Genomic DNA, 16,520 nt, shown 5'->3' with positions numbered 1-16,520 from the left:
CTTGGTTTTTAAAAAAAATCTTTACTATTGTAACAACTCTGGCAGTTATCCATATAAATACCCAATCCTTTGTTTCAATCTTCCTATGCTCTTGATCTCAATGACATCTAGTGGCAATGAGTTCCACAGCTAAATATGCACTGTGTGGGGAAAAAAATTCCCTTTATAGCAGAGTGAATATTTAGTTGTCACAGCCCTTGCTTGGCCACCCAGCAGAATAAGAGGGTACAAGTGTCAGCTACTGACTCTTGCTGTGATAGCTGGAAGAGGGGATACTCGCCCAATATTTCCTGCTGCAAACAAACAGGCAGAGTGGTGACATGGCTGCACCTGCACCCCTCAACTCACTGTCCACACTAGCTGGCCAGGTGCACAGGGACCAATGAGCTTCTCTATGGAAGGAAGTGAAGTCACTTACTCGCTTCCTCCCAGAGGAGCAGGGAGGGACTTGTGCCTGAGTCCCCATTTGTTCTCTGGTCCGTTCATGGGGCTGTGCAGCTACAAACTGCTGCTTGCTTGCTCAGGGCCAACTGTAAAGTCATTGTCCAGCGCCGTGGCTTAATTTCAGCCTGTTTTTTCACTTGGCAAACGTAGTGAAAATTCATTTACAGCAAATATTTCCAGTTCCAGGCTATTGAACATATACTGTGAACCACAGAAAATACAGGTCCTGATCCCAAGCTCTTTGAAGTCGGTGAAAAGATTCCCACTAACTTCAATGGGCTTTGGATCGGGCCCATAGAGAGGAGAAATTTTATTTCCTAGCTCGGAAGTTAATAACTGTTTAGATACAATGAACAAATAATTTGGAGATGTGAGAAGGGAGGGTGGGGAAGAGGAAGGCAGAAAATTTCCCTAGTTTCCATCCCCTCCTTAATAATTTGTGCATTTACATGATAACAGTGGCAGTGTGACTATACAAAGCATAATAACATGCTAATGAGACGCTGTAGCCAATTTTCATATTCCAGTTGCTTGGCCACGTTACATTACCCCTTAAGACAGAAACAGCTCAGCCTATGCAATGAGTTACATTATCACACGCAACACAGGCTAAGCTCCACAGAAGTCTAGCTGAAATAGAACGCCATTGTGCTGCAGTAGCAGTTGACAGACATATCAGAATCTCACTTTTATGCATGTTTTCATGTTTAAAATGTTGCAGTGGTTTTTTGCCAGTGGTAAGCAGCCAAAGAGGACCGAAACAGATACCTTGTCTAAGTGTGCCATTGACGGAAGCTACAGCTGCGTGGCCAAAAATTCCAGATAACTCAATCAAGGATAACTCCTGAGTGATGACACATCCTGGCAGCAGTAATGAGGGAAGGGGATCAGAGGAGCGCTCTTAGAGAGTGTCTCAAAGTTTTCTGAGTGTGATCAGCTCACCTAATCCAAGGCTCATAGAAGCCCTCCTATTCCAGAGTGTGGCAGGCCAGAGACAATGGGTTTGCTACTACATAGGAATGACCACTGTCACAGTTCAGGGCAACTGCACCTGTATTCCCACCTTGTAGTCTACCAAGCGCACCCACTGCAGGTTTCCGGCTTCTAAACTATCACCTTTCTTCCGTAGAAACCACTTCTTTCTTCCTCCTGACTGGAATTTTTCAGCCTGCACAGTTCCCTGCCTATACCGTGATATCCCCAGCAAGCCAGACTGTGCTTTGCTTTCTCTCCAGAGACTATGAACAGTATAATAACCCGTAGTTATAAATTATCATACAGCTCTTTATAATTGAGCATATTGATTCTTAAACTGCAAGCATTACAGAGAAAAACAATACCCCTCCCCCGCACGTGCATGCTAAAAAGCTTACCAGAAGTCTCCCCAACTCCTACCGCGGGGTCTCATATATGTCAGTCCTTCAAAACTCCCCAACTGGTTTTCCTGATGGTTACAAGTTCATAACTGTCTCAGAAACAGAACAACCATGAATACTTTAGCCTTTCCTTTATATAATTTTGGCCTTTGATCTTGTTCTCATATAACAGGCGATTAGCAGACAATGGCTTATGCCTCAGGCCATCGTTTCAAAAGGCTGGGTATTTACATAACTGGAGGTGGGGAATTTGCATTCACATCCCCCTAGATATTCCCCAGGAAAATCATTTCACACACTTATTGTTCCAAAAGTCCATTCCTGTCTGGCACATTGTTCAATAGAGTCCTTTGAACCCCCAGGTCTTGCACATCTCCCCCTTTGAGAGGTGACATACAACCCCAGCCCTCAATGGTACATAAACCATTCATTTAATACAATGGACTCTAATGACAATTAAACATAATTAAAAAAGATCTCTGCAATGAAATTGCCGAAAATTGCATAGCTGTCACAACCACTGATCCTTGGGAATCTCCAAGAATCCAGTCCTGTTCTCCTCATGGGGCGAGGCATTGGTGCTTCATTTATAGGCGGGGCATTTAGACCTTACCCACAAATGCATTGTCCCATGTGCCACACCATTCCTGGGCACAGGAAGGGAAATCCATTTCCTAGCTGCCACAACCTACTGCCCAAATTTGCGGTCCTGCGAATCAATAGGTCTGTAATAATGTCCAAGGGCTGTCGCCAGGCTCCAACCATAACAACAAATCTCAGCCCATCCGAAAACATACCTATCCTCGCAACATCCTGATACACGATCATAAAGCCAGCAACCGAATGTGCCTGCGCAACAAAATGACAAAATCCACAACCCTGCTATCCCTGGCCAAAGAAAGAGTCTCAAACTGGAGCAGCCACAACAGAGAGGGAAAGTTCCAGTACCCACACTCAGGGAACCCTACCATGTTACCTGCAGATCAAATCCATGAAACTATCCATCCCAGAGAAGATAACAGGGGATGTAAGGTGATGCAGGGGGAAGCAGGAAAAGGATTTTCTTTCTCCTAGCAGAGCCCTTTATTGCAAGCAATAGCCAATTACAGCACTTATTACATGGGATAGAAATTGTTCTTTGTAAGAGCCTGTAGAACATAACAAAAATTACTGTGGGCTCCAGCCAGAAGGAAATGCAAGGAAGGTGAGGACGCCTACCAGGAAATCAGAGCTATTTTTTTCACTCATGGAAAAACCAGGAAGAAATTAAAAACCAAGAAGAAAGAAAGAAAAAAATGGATTTCAAGATAGCAAGTTCCGAGCAGTTCTCCTTATTGAAATGTTAATGTGTTAGCCGTCTTACTCAGATACGGAGTCAAAACAATTCCAGGCAAAAAGAGAACGCAACAGCTCAGATTTGTTTCTCCAAATGACAAACTAAATATATTTCACATCTTGCTTTGGGAGCCATTCTTGCATTCCTCCTCACCACCATGACATAACTGTGAATTTTAAGTGCACAAGAAATGTGATAGCAAGACTTTAATAGGAGAAAAAAATTATGACACCACCTCTCTAAGTTTTCAAATTCTATGAGCTGTGTTCTTCAGGACCTCACACTAGGGGGTCAGAATGGTTCCTCCCGGTCTTAAACTCACCTAATCACTGTGACGAAGTCTCTGAAGTATTACTTGACGGAAAACTGAATTTAAAATGTGCGTTTAAATATTTTGACAAAAGTTTTAGTGCAACTAAAATTATATGGTAAAACGTACATCATATGTTATAGCGTGTTAATGATTAACTGCCTCATTATATCTCTGTTGACTTAGTGGGAGTCTGAAAAGAACTGTGAGGTACCTATTCCATAGTTCAAAAAAATCAGACCATTCCACCTAGGTGCATTTTTTCCAGCTCTCTGCATGCTGTGTCCAGAACTCTGTTTCATGCAACTGACTCATCTGTGGTTCAGGCCACTCACAGACCCACAAAAGTAAGATTCTCTTTTTTTGTACTACTTATTTTATGAAGGTCTGATAGAGAGAGGATGGGGGGAGATGTGAGTATTTCTTTGCTTCCTCAAAGTTTGCTTTCCCAACTGGGAACTGAAGAACTAAGTTTTCAGCCATTAAATCATAGGGGGATATTGCTAAGAATTATCTAATTACTATCCTGCCGTTTTTGAAACTTACTTTTTGTTGGAAGATTTGAATCAAGCAACGGATTTGGTTAGTAAGCTACATCCTAAATGCTGCAATAAAACTGCATGGAAGCAATAAAACTACACTAAGATAGGATTTGAACATCAATTGCAAAACACAACCAAATGCTAAAAATATCAACAAATGAAAACATTTGCTAAAAATGAAATGAAACGAAGCTGGTAAAATGAGTTTTTGTGTTAATGGGGGAAGGGAAAACTCATTCCATATCACTGTATTATGTTGATTTTATAGGGATGAGTTTATAATGGATTTTCTCTTCAAGGTGTTTAAAAATTACACTAGATTTCCAATAGCAAAAACCTTTTAACAAGGAGGGAGGCTACTAATAGACCTCCTGGGGTCTCTTCCAACCCTAGTCGTCTATGATTCTATAATAGGGAAAACCATATACACTTTACTGGTTTATTATTCATCATTTGTAGAATTTCATTTATATTGAGTCATGTTTATCACTTGCATGGAGGCAAGAGTTCCTACCTGATCATCCTTTTGAGGATGTAGTCCTCCCTCCCACCTGTGATTGTCCTGAGATCCAGAGGGAAATTCTCTGAGACTTTGTATCCCTGCAGCAGGTGTGAGTTGTTGAGCAAGGGTGCGGGGCCGCCACACACCCGTCTCCCATGGCAGCACTGCTTCATTATCTTTAGCACAAAGATTGAATGAATTGTTCTCTGTTGTTGTTGAAAGTCACGAGGGGTGGGAGGATGGGAGCAGTGAGGGAGGCACTTGCTGTTAAGGTTTGTTGGAGTGGAGGATGAATTCAAAATCCCTCTCCCAAGTTTCAAGTCATCTCACCCCTGTGTAAGAAGAGTGGGTGGGGAAAAGTAACACTCCCAATATACTAACTGCTTTCAGGTTGCCAAAAATCCAAACCATCTTCTGCACTTTAATGGGTGCCAAAAGTCTGAATGATCCCCTGCCCTGCTACCAAAACTTCCAGTGTCCTTGCTGCCACATAATTTAAGTGTTATATGCCGCACAAGGCCTTGGGTGTGATTTGGAGTCTCCTCGTTTTGCTGTTTTGCTGAAAAAAATCCATGGCTTTCCTGGATACCCAAGATACAATTGTGCCTTGAATCTGCCAACCTGAGGAATAAGGGACCTGGAATGGCAGCTGAACTGCAGGAGTGTGTGTGTCCATGTCTGATTTCCTTCTTGCCATAGATGGTAATTGGGTGGGGTGGAATCTGTGGTGCCTTTCTGGGAAAGGCCTGTAAGTCTGACTTCAGGTTTATGAAGGAAAAGAAGCAGCTTCTGTAGCTGCAGAAGCTTATGGTCAAAACTGGGTTGACTATTGCTGCAGGGAAGCCCAGAGCTGGACTAAAACTAAAATGAAGTGCAGCCCTGTCTTGGAGCACCCAGTGTCCCAAGAGTGATGGATATCTCTTATTCCTTCCCCTAAGAGGCTCCGTGGACCATCCTTGGCCCAATGGGCACTAGATATTTTGTGCTCCTTCCTTCAGAGAGCAACTGAAGGGCTGCATTTCCTCCAGCAACTGGAAGCTGATCTCTTGTAGCCAACTTCTGTCCCCCAAATATTGTGGCTGTCTGGATTCAGTGCACATGTCTGTGTAACGCCGACAGATCTCAGTCGTCTGCAGGTGGGATCAAACCTGGGACCTTAGTGCATGAGTCTCTACTGCCATAAGAGCCATATGGCTCTTAGCTAAGTCTGTAGAGCAGACTCATTAATCTCTCTCTCTAAGTGGTCTCAGTGCCACTAGATGGGACAGAGCACCACACCCAGAGGTATGTGGGTTATATCTGCACAGTCCCAGCCATGTGCAGGTTATCTAGGCCCTGCAGTTGGCTGCCTTAGCATAACCGTCCGACTCCTGGCCTCTACCTGTGTCGCCCAGCCTAGGCAGGCCTTTGGGGTCCTGGGGTTCTTTCTGGAGGCTCCTGAAGGAATACCTGCTCAGTGTTACCAAGCAACCATTTTGCTGTCTCATTTTTTTCCCCAGCTGCCACACCTGGGATGTTGTCTGTGGGAGTTTCTTCGGAGAAGCTCCAAAAAAAGCCAAGGGCTACATAAGAGACCCTGGCAGAGCTGGGTGTGAAAATTCTCAACAGCACCTGCCTTTTCTACTCAAGGCAGTACTAACCATGCCACCTTGTTCCTAGCCACAACGTTTCCTCATTCAAACACAAACAAAACCAAACAAAATAACCAACCCTAAAATAGAGGGATTTAGAGAGGAGAAAAGAAACCCATCTTTTCAACCCCCTGAATGTAAATTAGGGGATCAACAAACCAGTGAATATGGAAATCCTGAGTTTTTGCTCATCCTATAACCAACCTAAATCTTTTTCTCAGGTTAAGAAATATTTTCATAAGGAACTTTCTCACCCCCAAACTCCTGAAGCAGGTGCTCTGGCCACACTGACTGCAGCAAGTTTTTAAATAATAACCAGAAAGAAAAGCAGTAATGGGCAGAGAAGTTGCAATGTCCCATCACAGCATAATCCCAGAGTGGGGTGGAACATCGGTTTGTGACTATTATATGTTCTGTTTGTCTGGCTGTTGTAAGCAGGATGGGTGTATGACTACAACAGGTTAATTCAAGCAGGAAGGAGGACAATGGCTTCAGAGAAACACCCATTTACCCACACTGGAGGGTAAATGTCTAAGCCATTCTTTGTGAAGTGCCACCTCTGACACCCTGCTAAGCTCACTGGACAGTGTGTCAAGGAAGAGAGGGTCTCAGCTGGCAGCCACAGGGGGGATCCAAGCCGGGAAAACTGGAACAGAGAATTTTGGCTGGATTAAAAAGGCTGCCCCTCAAAAGAAGAGACTGTTGGGAAACATTCTGAGACCAAGACCTTCCAGAGAGCAGGGGTCTGGGGTATGTCTTTAGGTACAATGGACATGAGTATAGACGCTTTATTGTTCTAAAGACCTCTGCTACGCTTTGTCTTGTTCCTTCTGTTAAGATTAAACCACACCTTGTTTTAAGAAGGCTGTTTGGGATCACTATTCACCACTGGCCACAAGTTCTGTGAGGGAAGAACCACAGATAACCAAACCCAGTTGGGGGCAAGCATAGTTGATCCACAAGGTGCTGTAGTCCAGGACCTGGTCTAAGAGTGGAAGAATCATTCCACCCCAGGGAATCACAGGAACAAAGCCTCATATCTGAGGTGTGTGCATTCAGAGAAGGGGTCAGAGCTGCAGGTAGCCCTGCATCCATGACAATAGGAACATAAGGATTTCCATACTGTATGTTCATCAAACTGCCCCTTGCAGAAACTGGAGATGAGTGAGAAGTTCTGTCAGCCACCTCCCAAAGAGCAGGATAGTCAGGGACTTTTCCCATTGTAAGAAGATAGTAGAAGGAAGCAAGAGCCTGTTATATGGAGAGTCGTGTGCCAGAAGGGGCATACAGGTGGGATTAGGACAACTCACAAATGATTTAGAGAGTTTGAACTAGGCATTTGAACTTCAGGACCCAGAACTTTTTAAGATCCCCTCCCCCCTAATAACAACATTTAATGCACAAATAAAATAACAGTTTATACCAACCACTGTAAGATCTTTTTTGCTCCTTCTTCCTTCATTCACCTGCTGTTGTTCAAACCAGTTTGTGGGTAGATAGGAGGTTTTTTTTAAAATAGCAGATTGGACAACCCACTTAATGAATGTAGAGTAGGTGTTAAAGAGTTATTAGAAATAGCTCTCCACTATATGTAGCACTGATCTCAAAATAGAAACAGGTTTGCTGCTATTTATGTTTCACTGAGCTGAGAATGAGTACCACAGCCACAAGAGTTTGTCACTTAGTCCTTTGTGATCTGAAGGAATAAACAAAGTGACAAGAAAGACAACTTTCAATATATACCTAGTTTCAGAGTGCATTATGGAAGGGTTGCAGCTTTGTTTGTTCTCTACACTTGTAACTGTAGCACACACATGGCCACGACAGCAAATCTTACCTCTGTCAAAGAACAGAGAGGTTTATTTCTTGAACAATTGCAGTATTATTAAAAGTGTCATTCTTAGGCACAAGTAATACAAGAAACTGTATGAAACTATACAGTGAAATGGCAGTTCATAGGGTAGTCTTCTTTCCCTCTCCCACAAGTTGCAAGACCAGAGTTGAAGGGATTTCACCATAAGTCCAGATCTCTCATTCCATCACTTGTAACTGATGGGAGGAAAATCATGGCCCTCTAGGGCATGGGATGTAGTTTTGCTCACTTCCATCTTCTCTAAGCCAATAGTTACCGGGCAATGTTTTGACTAGAATAGGCAGTTGGACAGTAGGATTAACTGGGATTCTTTATTCAGGCAAACTCATTAAATATATCTTCTCTTATCATCTTGCTGTTGTCTTCTTTTTTTTCCATAGACTACTTTACAACTCTCCATCTAGTGCTTTCAAGTTTACATTTCATATTTACTCACTCCTGCTCTATTTAGTTAGCGCTCGATGCAACATACTAATGAAATGATAATAACCCAGTGAAACAAAAAATGAAGGACTTAGTAAGAGAGAGGGTGACCAGGTGTCCCTATTTTATATTTGGGGCTTTCTTTTATATAGGCAACTATTACCCCCACCCCCTGTCCTGGTTTTTCACACTTGCTATCTGGTCACCTTAGTAAAAGACAAAACAATAGTAAGAACTATCAAATTAGTAGCAGCTGCTGGCCTACATAAACTTGATACTTCTTTTCACCACGTTCCCGTCTCAGATTCTCCCTTCTCCTAAAGACTCCTTCTCTAAACCTAATCCTCACAGAAACCATGACATCATACACTGGTAGCCACTAGCATTTCATATAATTCTGGAGGTGCCTGGTGGTGACTCCATAGTTAAAGTTGGAACTAGTCATTCTAGAAGTGGCCACAGGAAGGCCCACTTTGCCCCTCAGCAAGGCAGGGTTCAGCAGCAGGGAGGGCCCACAGTAGTTTCCCTAGCACTGGGTCAAATCTGTATGTGAGCAACTGGTGCACTGTTCTTCTGCCTCTTCCAGCATGGTGTTGGTGGGGCCCCAGTCAGCTGTGTGTTCTGGAGTTAAAACCTCCTATAGAGTCACGGAACATTTCATCCCTCTCTGAGCTATTGTTTCTATTGCAGACTCAGGTGAATGTTGCAGTATCTTTTTTTTTTTTTGGTATTAAAAATACTTTTAAAAAACACACAAACTGAGATTTGACCCCAGGAGCTGGTACCTTAGGCACAGTTCTATAGTGGGTATGCATTAATCTGGCCCTATACTCAGAGGAGCTTTTGTCTTGGTTTTAACAGGGAATTTCAAAGTTATTTATGTTGTATCATCATACTACATTTGGATAGTTTTACTACACTAAATCTATTAATTCCAGATATTGATAGAATCCCAGAAATCAGAGACTGACACAGTCCAGTAAGTCATCCAGTTCATTTTGATGCTAGTGTTGGATTGTTTCCTTACAGTATGTTTTGCTAGTACTTTATCCAGTCTAGATCTAAATGTGCACTGCAACTGAGCTTCCACTTTTTCTCCTTAGGTATTTTAGGGAAATATCTGCAGAAGAACCAAAGATTTTAATTAAAATTAAAAATGGAACAGGAGTACTTGTGGCACCTTAGAGACTAACAAATTTATTTGAGCATAAGCTTTCGTGGGCTACAGCCCACTTCTTCGGATGCATACAAAAGCTTATGCTCAAATACATTTGTTAGTCTCTAAGGTGCCACAAGTACTCCTGTTCTTTTTGCGGATACACACTAACACGGCTGCTACTCTGAAACCTGTAATTAAAAATGGCATTCCTTAGCTTCTTTCTGAAGGCCATATTCTTACTGAAAAGTAATAATGAATCCAGTTCCTCCTTGATGAAATAAGATGCATTCCCCATTGAAGTCTATGAAAATAGTGTCTGGCTGCATCAGGTTGAATTTGGCCCATAATATGTAGCACCATTAGTTTGGGTCCTTGTGCCTGTGGCACACACAAGTATACAAGTTTGCATGCTGTTTATACACTGGTCTAACCAACTGTTCTGTCAGAATTTTACTGTGTAATTTTGCAAAAAGAAGAACAGGAGTACTTGTGGCACCTTAGAGACTAACAAATTTCTAAGTCTCTAAGGTGCCACAAGTACTCCTGTTCTTCTTTTTGCGGATACAGACTAACACGGCTGTTACTCTGAAACATGTGTAATTTTGGAACATGATAGATAAATCCCAAACTGATATTAAGATTAATGTTATAAAGGTGTTGAATGTACTGTACAGCCAACAATACATTCCTTGGCATTTCGTACAAGTCAATGCATTTTGTCAGTTTGCTGAATCATGGACTACCCAGTGAAATCTTAAAGCAAAATGCCCTCTGCAGGTCAATGATATTTTCACTCAATAAACTTTGAAAGTGTTTGATTAATGAAAAAAACCTCATGTTGCTTACCTGGATTTAAAGGCTCCCCAACCTGCAGGGAATGGAGAAATCAACATTTTTGCCATCTGCAAAATTTTCTTTTCTGAGCATCCTAGAAACATGAAACCACATCTCTGCCATCCTCAAACAATCCAATGGGTCCCAATGCATGTCAGGATCTTACTGTAAATCCCCCCTCCTTTTTTAATTTAAATTTCAAATAACATTTTTGCTAATTTCAATAAAATCAATCTTTAAAAAGGAAAGAAAGAAAGAAAAGTTACAAATCAACCTTTCTGATTTTTAAAAAATTCCCTCTTATGTCTCTTCTGAGCTAAGCTAAAATGTGGATTGGTTTGATTGGCAGGGGGAATAATAATCCAGGGGTTTAGTCTCATTTAATTCTACAAGAAAACAAACAGGTAAATCCAAGTGCATGAAGATAAGACTATGCTCTAATGAGTTCTGACATTTTGAGACACCGACTTGGTTGTGAAATTCGCCAGCTCTACCTGGTAGCAGTCAGCTGATGAACAGAGTAGTTATTTACCAGTGGTTTACAAATATAGAGTTTTGGGCTCTGCTCAAAGGGTGGGAGTTTCAAAAGTGTTCAGCTTTGGCCTATCTTTGTTCCTACTGGCGTCAACTCACTTAAATAAGAGCGGAGGTAATTCAACAATGAAAATTTTATATGCTGTGCTCCCAGTGCTAGACAAATATAATAGCTGCACTTCATAGATGTGAAACTAAGACAGAAAACATGCCATCTATAATTCCCCCTGGGGACGTAATACCAGTGTGGTTATTAGCAGCTATTAATTACTGATTTCTATAAAAGAGATGATTAAATAATGTACCAGATTGAAGAGCCTTTATTAATGTAATGCCTTTTGAGCAGATAAAAATATAGGTAGGTTTGCCAGAGTAATTCCCTCCCTCCCCCAGAAACAATTGATTAAATATACATTTGCAATATGGAGATTGTCTTCTTCCCACAGGAAATGGACATTCTGGATTCTGTCTGAAATACAGGAGCGCAGTGGAAGCTGATATGATCAGACTGAAGAGTATGCTGTATCTAGCTAGGGCCCCAAAACTGCCTTAGCTATCCTGTTTTCTCTGGCATTATCTTCAATGCTGAAGTAAGTATACAACATACCAGTATGTCAAGAAAGAATGTTTTTGTCCAGACCTACTATATATTATTGGATAAAGAGACTAACTGTTGGATTTTTCTACCCAAGATTTCCAAAATGATCTTTGACAATTTATACCCTCAGCTAGATTATTTGTAAGGAACAGCAGCTAGCTAGATATGGCTTGGATATATTTGTGAAATTCTAAAAAGTTAAATATATAGAAAAGTTATGTGTGTTAACATTCAAAACCCCTCACTGTAGATCTACCTATTGTTGTGAGAGAAAAGTTTGGCCTAATATAGTGTCTTTCTTGAATCAAGCCCCCAGTTCATAAACTAAATTTATCTGGACTATTATTAAAAGAGAGAAGAGATGGGAGAATGGATAGCTCATGGAATTTAAAGATGTATAGCGCCTGTCAGGTCTGCGTAATAAATTAAATTCAAGTCCAATAATCATTAGTGGCAATGAATCATTGCTATAGTTATTTGAAAGCCTATGTGAAACAGTTGGGGGTGTCAGCCCAGTTCTTAGTCAAAAAAATTTCTGCATGACAAAATCAATCAGCATGATTAATTTGCATGATGTTGGTAAACTCAGCATATGAGCCAAGGACTGAAATATTCTACTACTATCCCATGGTGTCCGGAACTGAGGAAGCTGGGTGGGTTATAATGACTCACCGTTTGTGAATCTAAGACACTAGAGAATGTTATTCCACTATGTAGGTGTGGAGAACAGAGAAAAGGATAGTATATCTACCCTCAATCCAAGAATAATGCTAAAACATTCTCAGTTTAATCATTATAAATGCTGACATTTAAATCTTCACCATCAGCCTTCATCTTAATGGGGACGAATGGGGAAGTTGATGCTTACAGATCTCTCGTTTTCAGTCTGTCTAACGTTGATCCCTTCAGCTCAAAGTTGAGGTACAGTGGTGGAATGAAGAAGCTTATAGGGCCATTGCCTGCATTCTGTGGGTAAACAGAGGATTTCAGACTCCAAGGCTGTATACTAGAATCACAATGTGCACCAATGGAGAAAATAACTTTGTGAAATACATGAAACTTACCTTTTGGTTTAGGAATGTAAAATAAATCGTATAATACTTGCCAATGGGGGACATTTCCTCCCCATCCCCAGTACAACAAAGTGAATTGAAAGAAAAATCTTGATGTTATTCAGTTATAAACACTAATCTTCACAAATTCACCATGGTTAAGGAAAGGAGACTACGATACTTCCTCTGTACGTGTACTCTCTCATGTGTACGTACACACACACACACACACACACACACACACACACAAACTAATATGATCATGTTCATAATGATATATTGTGGTTTTTTTCAGTGCCTCTGCAATTGTCTGTATGGCTAATATGCCCACAACAGAATTCTGACATTTGTTGAAGATCTCCAGACCATGACCTCCCTAGTCAGCACTTCTCACCTCCAACTAGCTGCTTTTGCTTTTGGTACAACAGGCTGGATCTTATGCAGTGTTTCAATGGGACTTGTGGAATGGAGAGTATGGCATGTGGACAACACCACCATCATCTCCTCTGGCATTGCATGGGTGGGAATATGGAAAGTTTGCTTCATCAGTTATCTCCACGTTTCCTCTGACCTTAAAGAACAGATCTGTCATAAAATGAATGACTATGAGACCTCCATCCCCAATGCAATTTTTGTTGCTCAGGGCCTCCTGCTGATTGCCATGGTTGTTGGTGCACTGGGAATGGCTTCCACTATATTTGCTCTGAGGAGTATTTATATGGGAATACTTTACAAAACTCAGATCATCCGTTTTTTTCTAGTGGCTGGATTCTTGTACCTAGCTGCAGGTCTTTGTGTCTTAATTCCAGTGAGCTGGAATTTCTATTCTGTAGTGCACAACCAAACAATCTCCTTTCCCCCTTCTTTCTACATGCCCTCCAGCCCAGTGACTCAGGAAGTTGGTGCTGCTATTCCTGTTGGGATCATATCTGCCATCCTGCTGCTGCTGAGTGCGACGTTCTCTTTTTCTTACAGATTTCCTGTCACCCCAAATGCTGGGGTGTAATCCTGATAACAGAGACTTGAACTTTGTACCAGGCACGTGGAGCATACTTAAAATATAAATATAATGACCCAGGAACTGCATGTTAAGGCCTTATCTGGATCTTATTCTAACTTACAGTGGCATTAATATTTGGGTATTCAAACCAGATGACTACCAGTAAAGGCCATGGTTAGTGGTTTGGACATAAAACAACTATCCTATTAATTGTCATACATTATCAGGGACTCACCGATGAGACAATTGGTTGATTCGTGCCACAGCTGCTGACTTCAAGCATTTGTTATCATCTGCATATATGGACTTTATTCATGTATTAAAGTTTAGAAGAACAAACTGTTTAATATGTTCAAGGAATTGATGTTGCCCCACTGAATTAGGTCCTTCCAATATTATGCACCTTGTGCAACTATATTTTCGAAATGCGAACTTGTCTTTTTTTGCTCCCAAGATATTTTTGTCCTGCATAGAAGACTTTCAGTGACATATCAAGAATTCTAGTACGTACTGTAGTCAAACTCAACTTGAATATCATTACAATTGTATTATATGAGTCTCCATGTATTGTACTAAAGATGTCTTACTAGTTTCTCTTCTATCTGTAGGATGCCCTCTGAAGTTGATTGTATTTGACCCTATATTTATTTGTATGTCCTTACTTTCCTTGCTGCAAGTCTTTACCTGGAGGTATGGTGTGTTATCAGTTCCTCATTCAAACAAAAGATCCAGAAAGTCTGCAAACATATGCTTCTTGATCAGAGACTGCACTAATTCAAAAAGGAATGTGAAAGAGAGTAACATCTTCGACCAGTGTCACTACTAGAATATTTCTTACGTTGAATCTGTTCTTTCTATCATCAGAAATCCATGCATGAAACTTTTGGTGGCAGCCACTGTTTTATATGTTAATTGGATTTTTTAAAATGTCCAAAGCACAGCAATAAACCAGAGAAGCCCACAAAAATCAGGGTTTCAGGGGAACAATTGAGCAGTAGTGGTAAGAGACCTTTTATTGAATAAAGTCCCATGAGGGGCCCTGAATTTTCAAATCTCTGTTACAAGAGTCCTAGGAATATAAATGAACATACATGAAGATTCATTGCTTTAATTACGATGTGTTTTCTAAAATACTCATATAAACGTTAACTGTACAAGATGTAGAATGCCAACAAACCAGTTCTGGCTGGCAGTTTTTTGGTAATTAGTTCTGCTGTTGCTTTTCATTCCTAATTTCTGAGGTTAAAAAAAAATGAAAATTATGAAAGCAAAGCCAAATTCTTGCAAAACTTCTGGGGAGACATGCAACCATATCCATCTTCTCCCCCTGCCAATCAACTCTACTTCCTCCTCCATTCCTTTCAGGATCCTGTTCAAAACTGCCTGATTTGGCCAATTCTGCCTCAGTTTTACCCATGCAAACTCCATTGAAATCATTAGGTTTGCATGGGTATGTGACAAGGGAATTTGGTTCTTCATTGACACACTGTGACTTCCCCTGGTCTATCCCATGAACCTGGCCTCCCTCTCCTACCTCTCTGTTTCCTCTGCTGCTAGAACCAGCTTTCTTGCTGGTTCTAATTTACGGTCTTGCCACTGTTGCTAGAGAGCCTTTTCCTCTGCGGTTTAGACCACTTTCAGTAGAGTATCTCCAAAGCTCATCAACTTTCCCCCTTACTTTTTAAATCTTCTCTGAAATAGTAGCTTCTCTCTCGTGTCTAACTTGAAATTTCTTTCACCTTCTGTAATTATTTATTATTTAATACTATAACTGTTTGTAACTGTATACAACACTTTTGAATACTGTTTATGAAACCAAAAGAATTAGAGGTGGAACAGACCTATTAGCTAATTTATTCCAGCCTGCTGCTAGTGAAAGTTGGATCTTCATGATACATTTTGTAATGCTTTGTCCAGTATAGTTTTAAATGTTCCAGATAATCAAGATTCTATCAGTTCTCTTGATATATTATACATAATAAAGTTTCCATTTTACTTTCTTGTATTTGTAGCAGAACAAGGTAGGGGTGTGTGTGTATTTCACTAAAGTAATAAAATATGAACATTTTCTGGCAAAACATTTTTAAAGTTTTAAATTTAATAAAAAGAAGCAGCAGCACAGATGTTGATGAGTTTATTTGGAGATAAAATGTGTGTAATTCCAACAGTTTTCCTCGACCACATTCACTGAACCATTGGGTTGGGTTTTTATTCATTCTTCTTAGCTAAAACAAAAACATGTAGAAATTTGGGTATATGTTGGTACTGTTCCATTCAGTGCTGATGTCTGTTTGTTCACTGTGTCCTGAGGTGTGACTTTGAAGCACCGTTTGTATGGAACTTCTGAGCTTTACAAGGTCTGAATTGTAAAGTAACCAGGACTGTGATAAGGTGAGAGAGGCAGCCAACCTAACAGAAATCTGTGTTAGGGGTTAGAGCACAGATTTCAAAGACCGTTGCACTAGCTCCTTTGATTATCTGAAAGCTTTGGGTGGCTCCCATTATCTTTGGATAATTGGGGTTGTACTGTGTGCCTGTGTATATTCCTGAAACAGTATTTATTTCTTTATACATTTCTACAGCATATAAATGCATATATTGTTATTTATTAACCTGTCCCTCTGTGCAGTTCAAACTTAATATCCAACACCAATAGCAAGACTATCAATGTGTATTTATGTACATCAAAACATAGGTCTGTAGTCAAATACCATAGAGTTTTAACACCCTGGATGTCTCCCAAAACAGAAATGAAATTCTGGCCTCATTGATATCAATGGCAAAACTCCCATTAACTTCAGTGGGACCAGGATTTCAACCTAAATTGTATTGAATGTTTTGCTTATGAAGGTTAAGATTCTGGCATCCGGGAAAATTGAAGCTCCTGGTTTTTTTTTTTTCCCCAC

General features: G+C 40.7%; 1 protein-coding gene across 2 annotated transcripts; it reads left to right on the top strand.

Annotated features, from left to right (window-relative positions):
• The first annotated feature begins 3,689 nt into the window (after window positions 1-3,689).
• Window positions 3,690-15,730, top strand: LOC101941891 (claudin-34). 2 transcript variants are annotated; one of them, XR_010601821.1, is made up of 3 exons: window positions 3,690-3,813; window positions 11,411-11,554; window positions 12,910-15,730. XR_010601821.1 is itself a non-coding variant. In XM_024104487.3 (2 exons), exon 2 carries the CDS (start codon window positions 12,982-12,984, stop codon window positions 13,618-13,620), a length of 639 nt encoding a protein of 212 aa, XP_023960255.2. In that variant the 5' UTR covers window positions 11,422-11,554; window positions 12,910-12,981; the 3' UTR covers window positions 13,621-13,739. The 2 variants fall into 2 exon arrangements, 1 of the variants encoding a protein (XP_023960255.2); XM_024104487.3 differs by lacking the exon at window positions 3,690-3,813 and having other exon boundaries at window positions 11,422-11,554; window positions 12,910-13,739.
• The last annotated feature ends 790 nt before the right edge of the window (window positions 15,731-16,520 follow it).

This window comes from Chrysemys picta, chromosome 1, assembly GCF_011386835.1.
Source record: "Chrysemys picta bellii isolate R12L10 chromosome 1, ASM1138683v2, whole genome shotgun sequence".
NCBI lineage: Eukaryota > Metazoa > Chordata > Testudines > Emydidae > Chrysemys > Chrysemys picta.
Note: the sequence above shows the minus strand (reverse complement) of the source record. Positions and strands in the feature narration are given on the sequence as shown.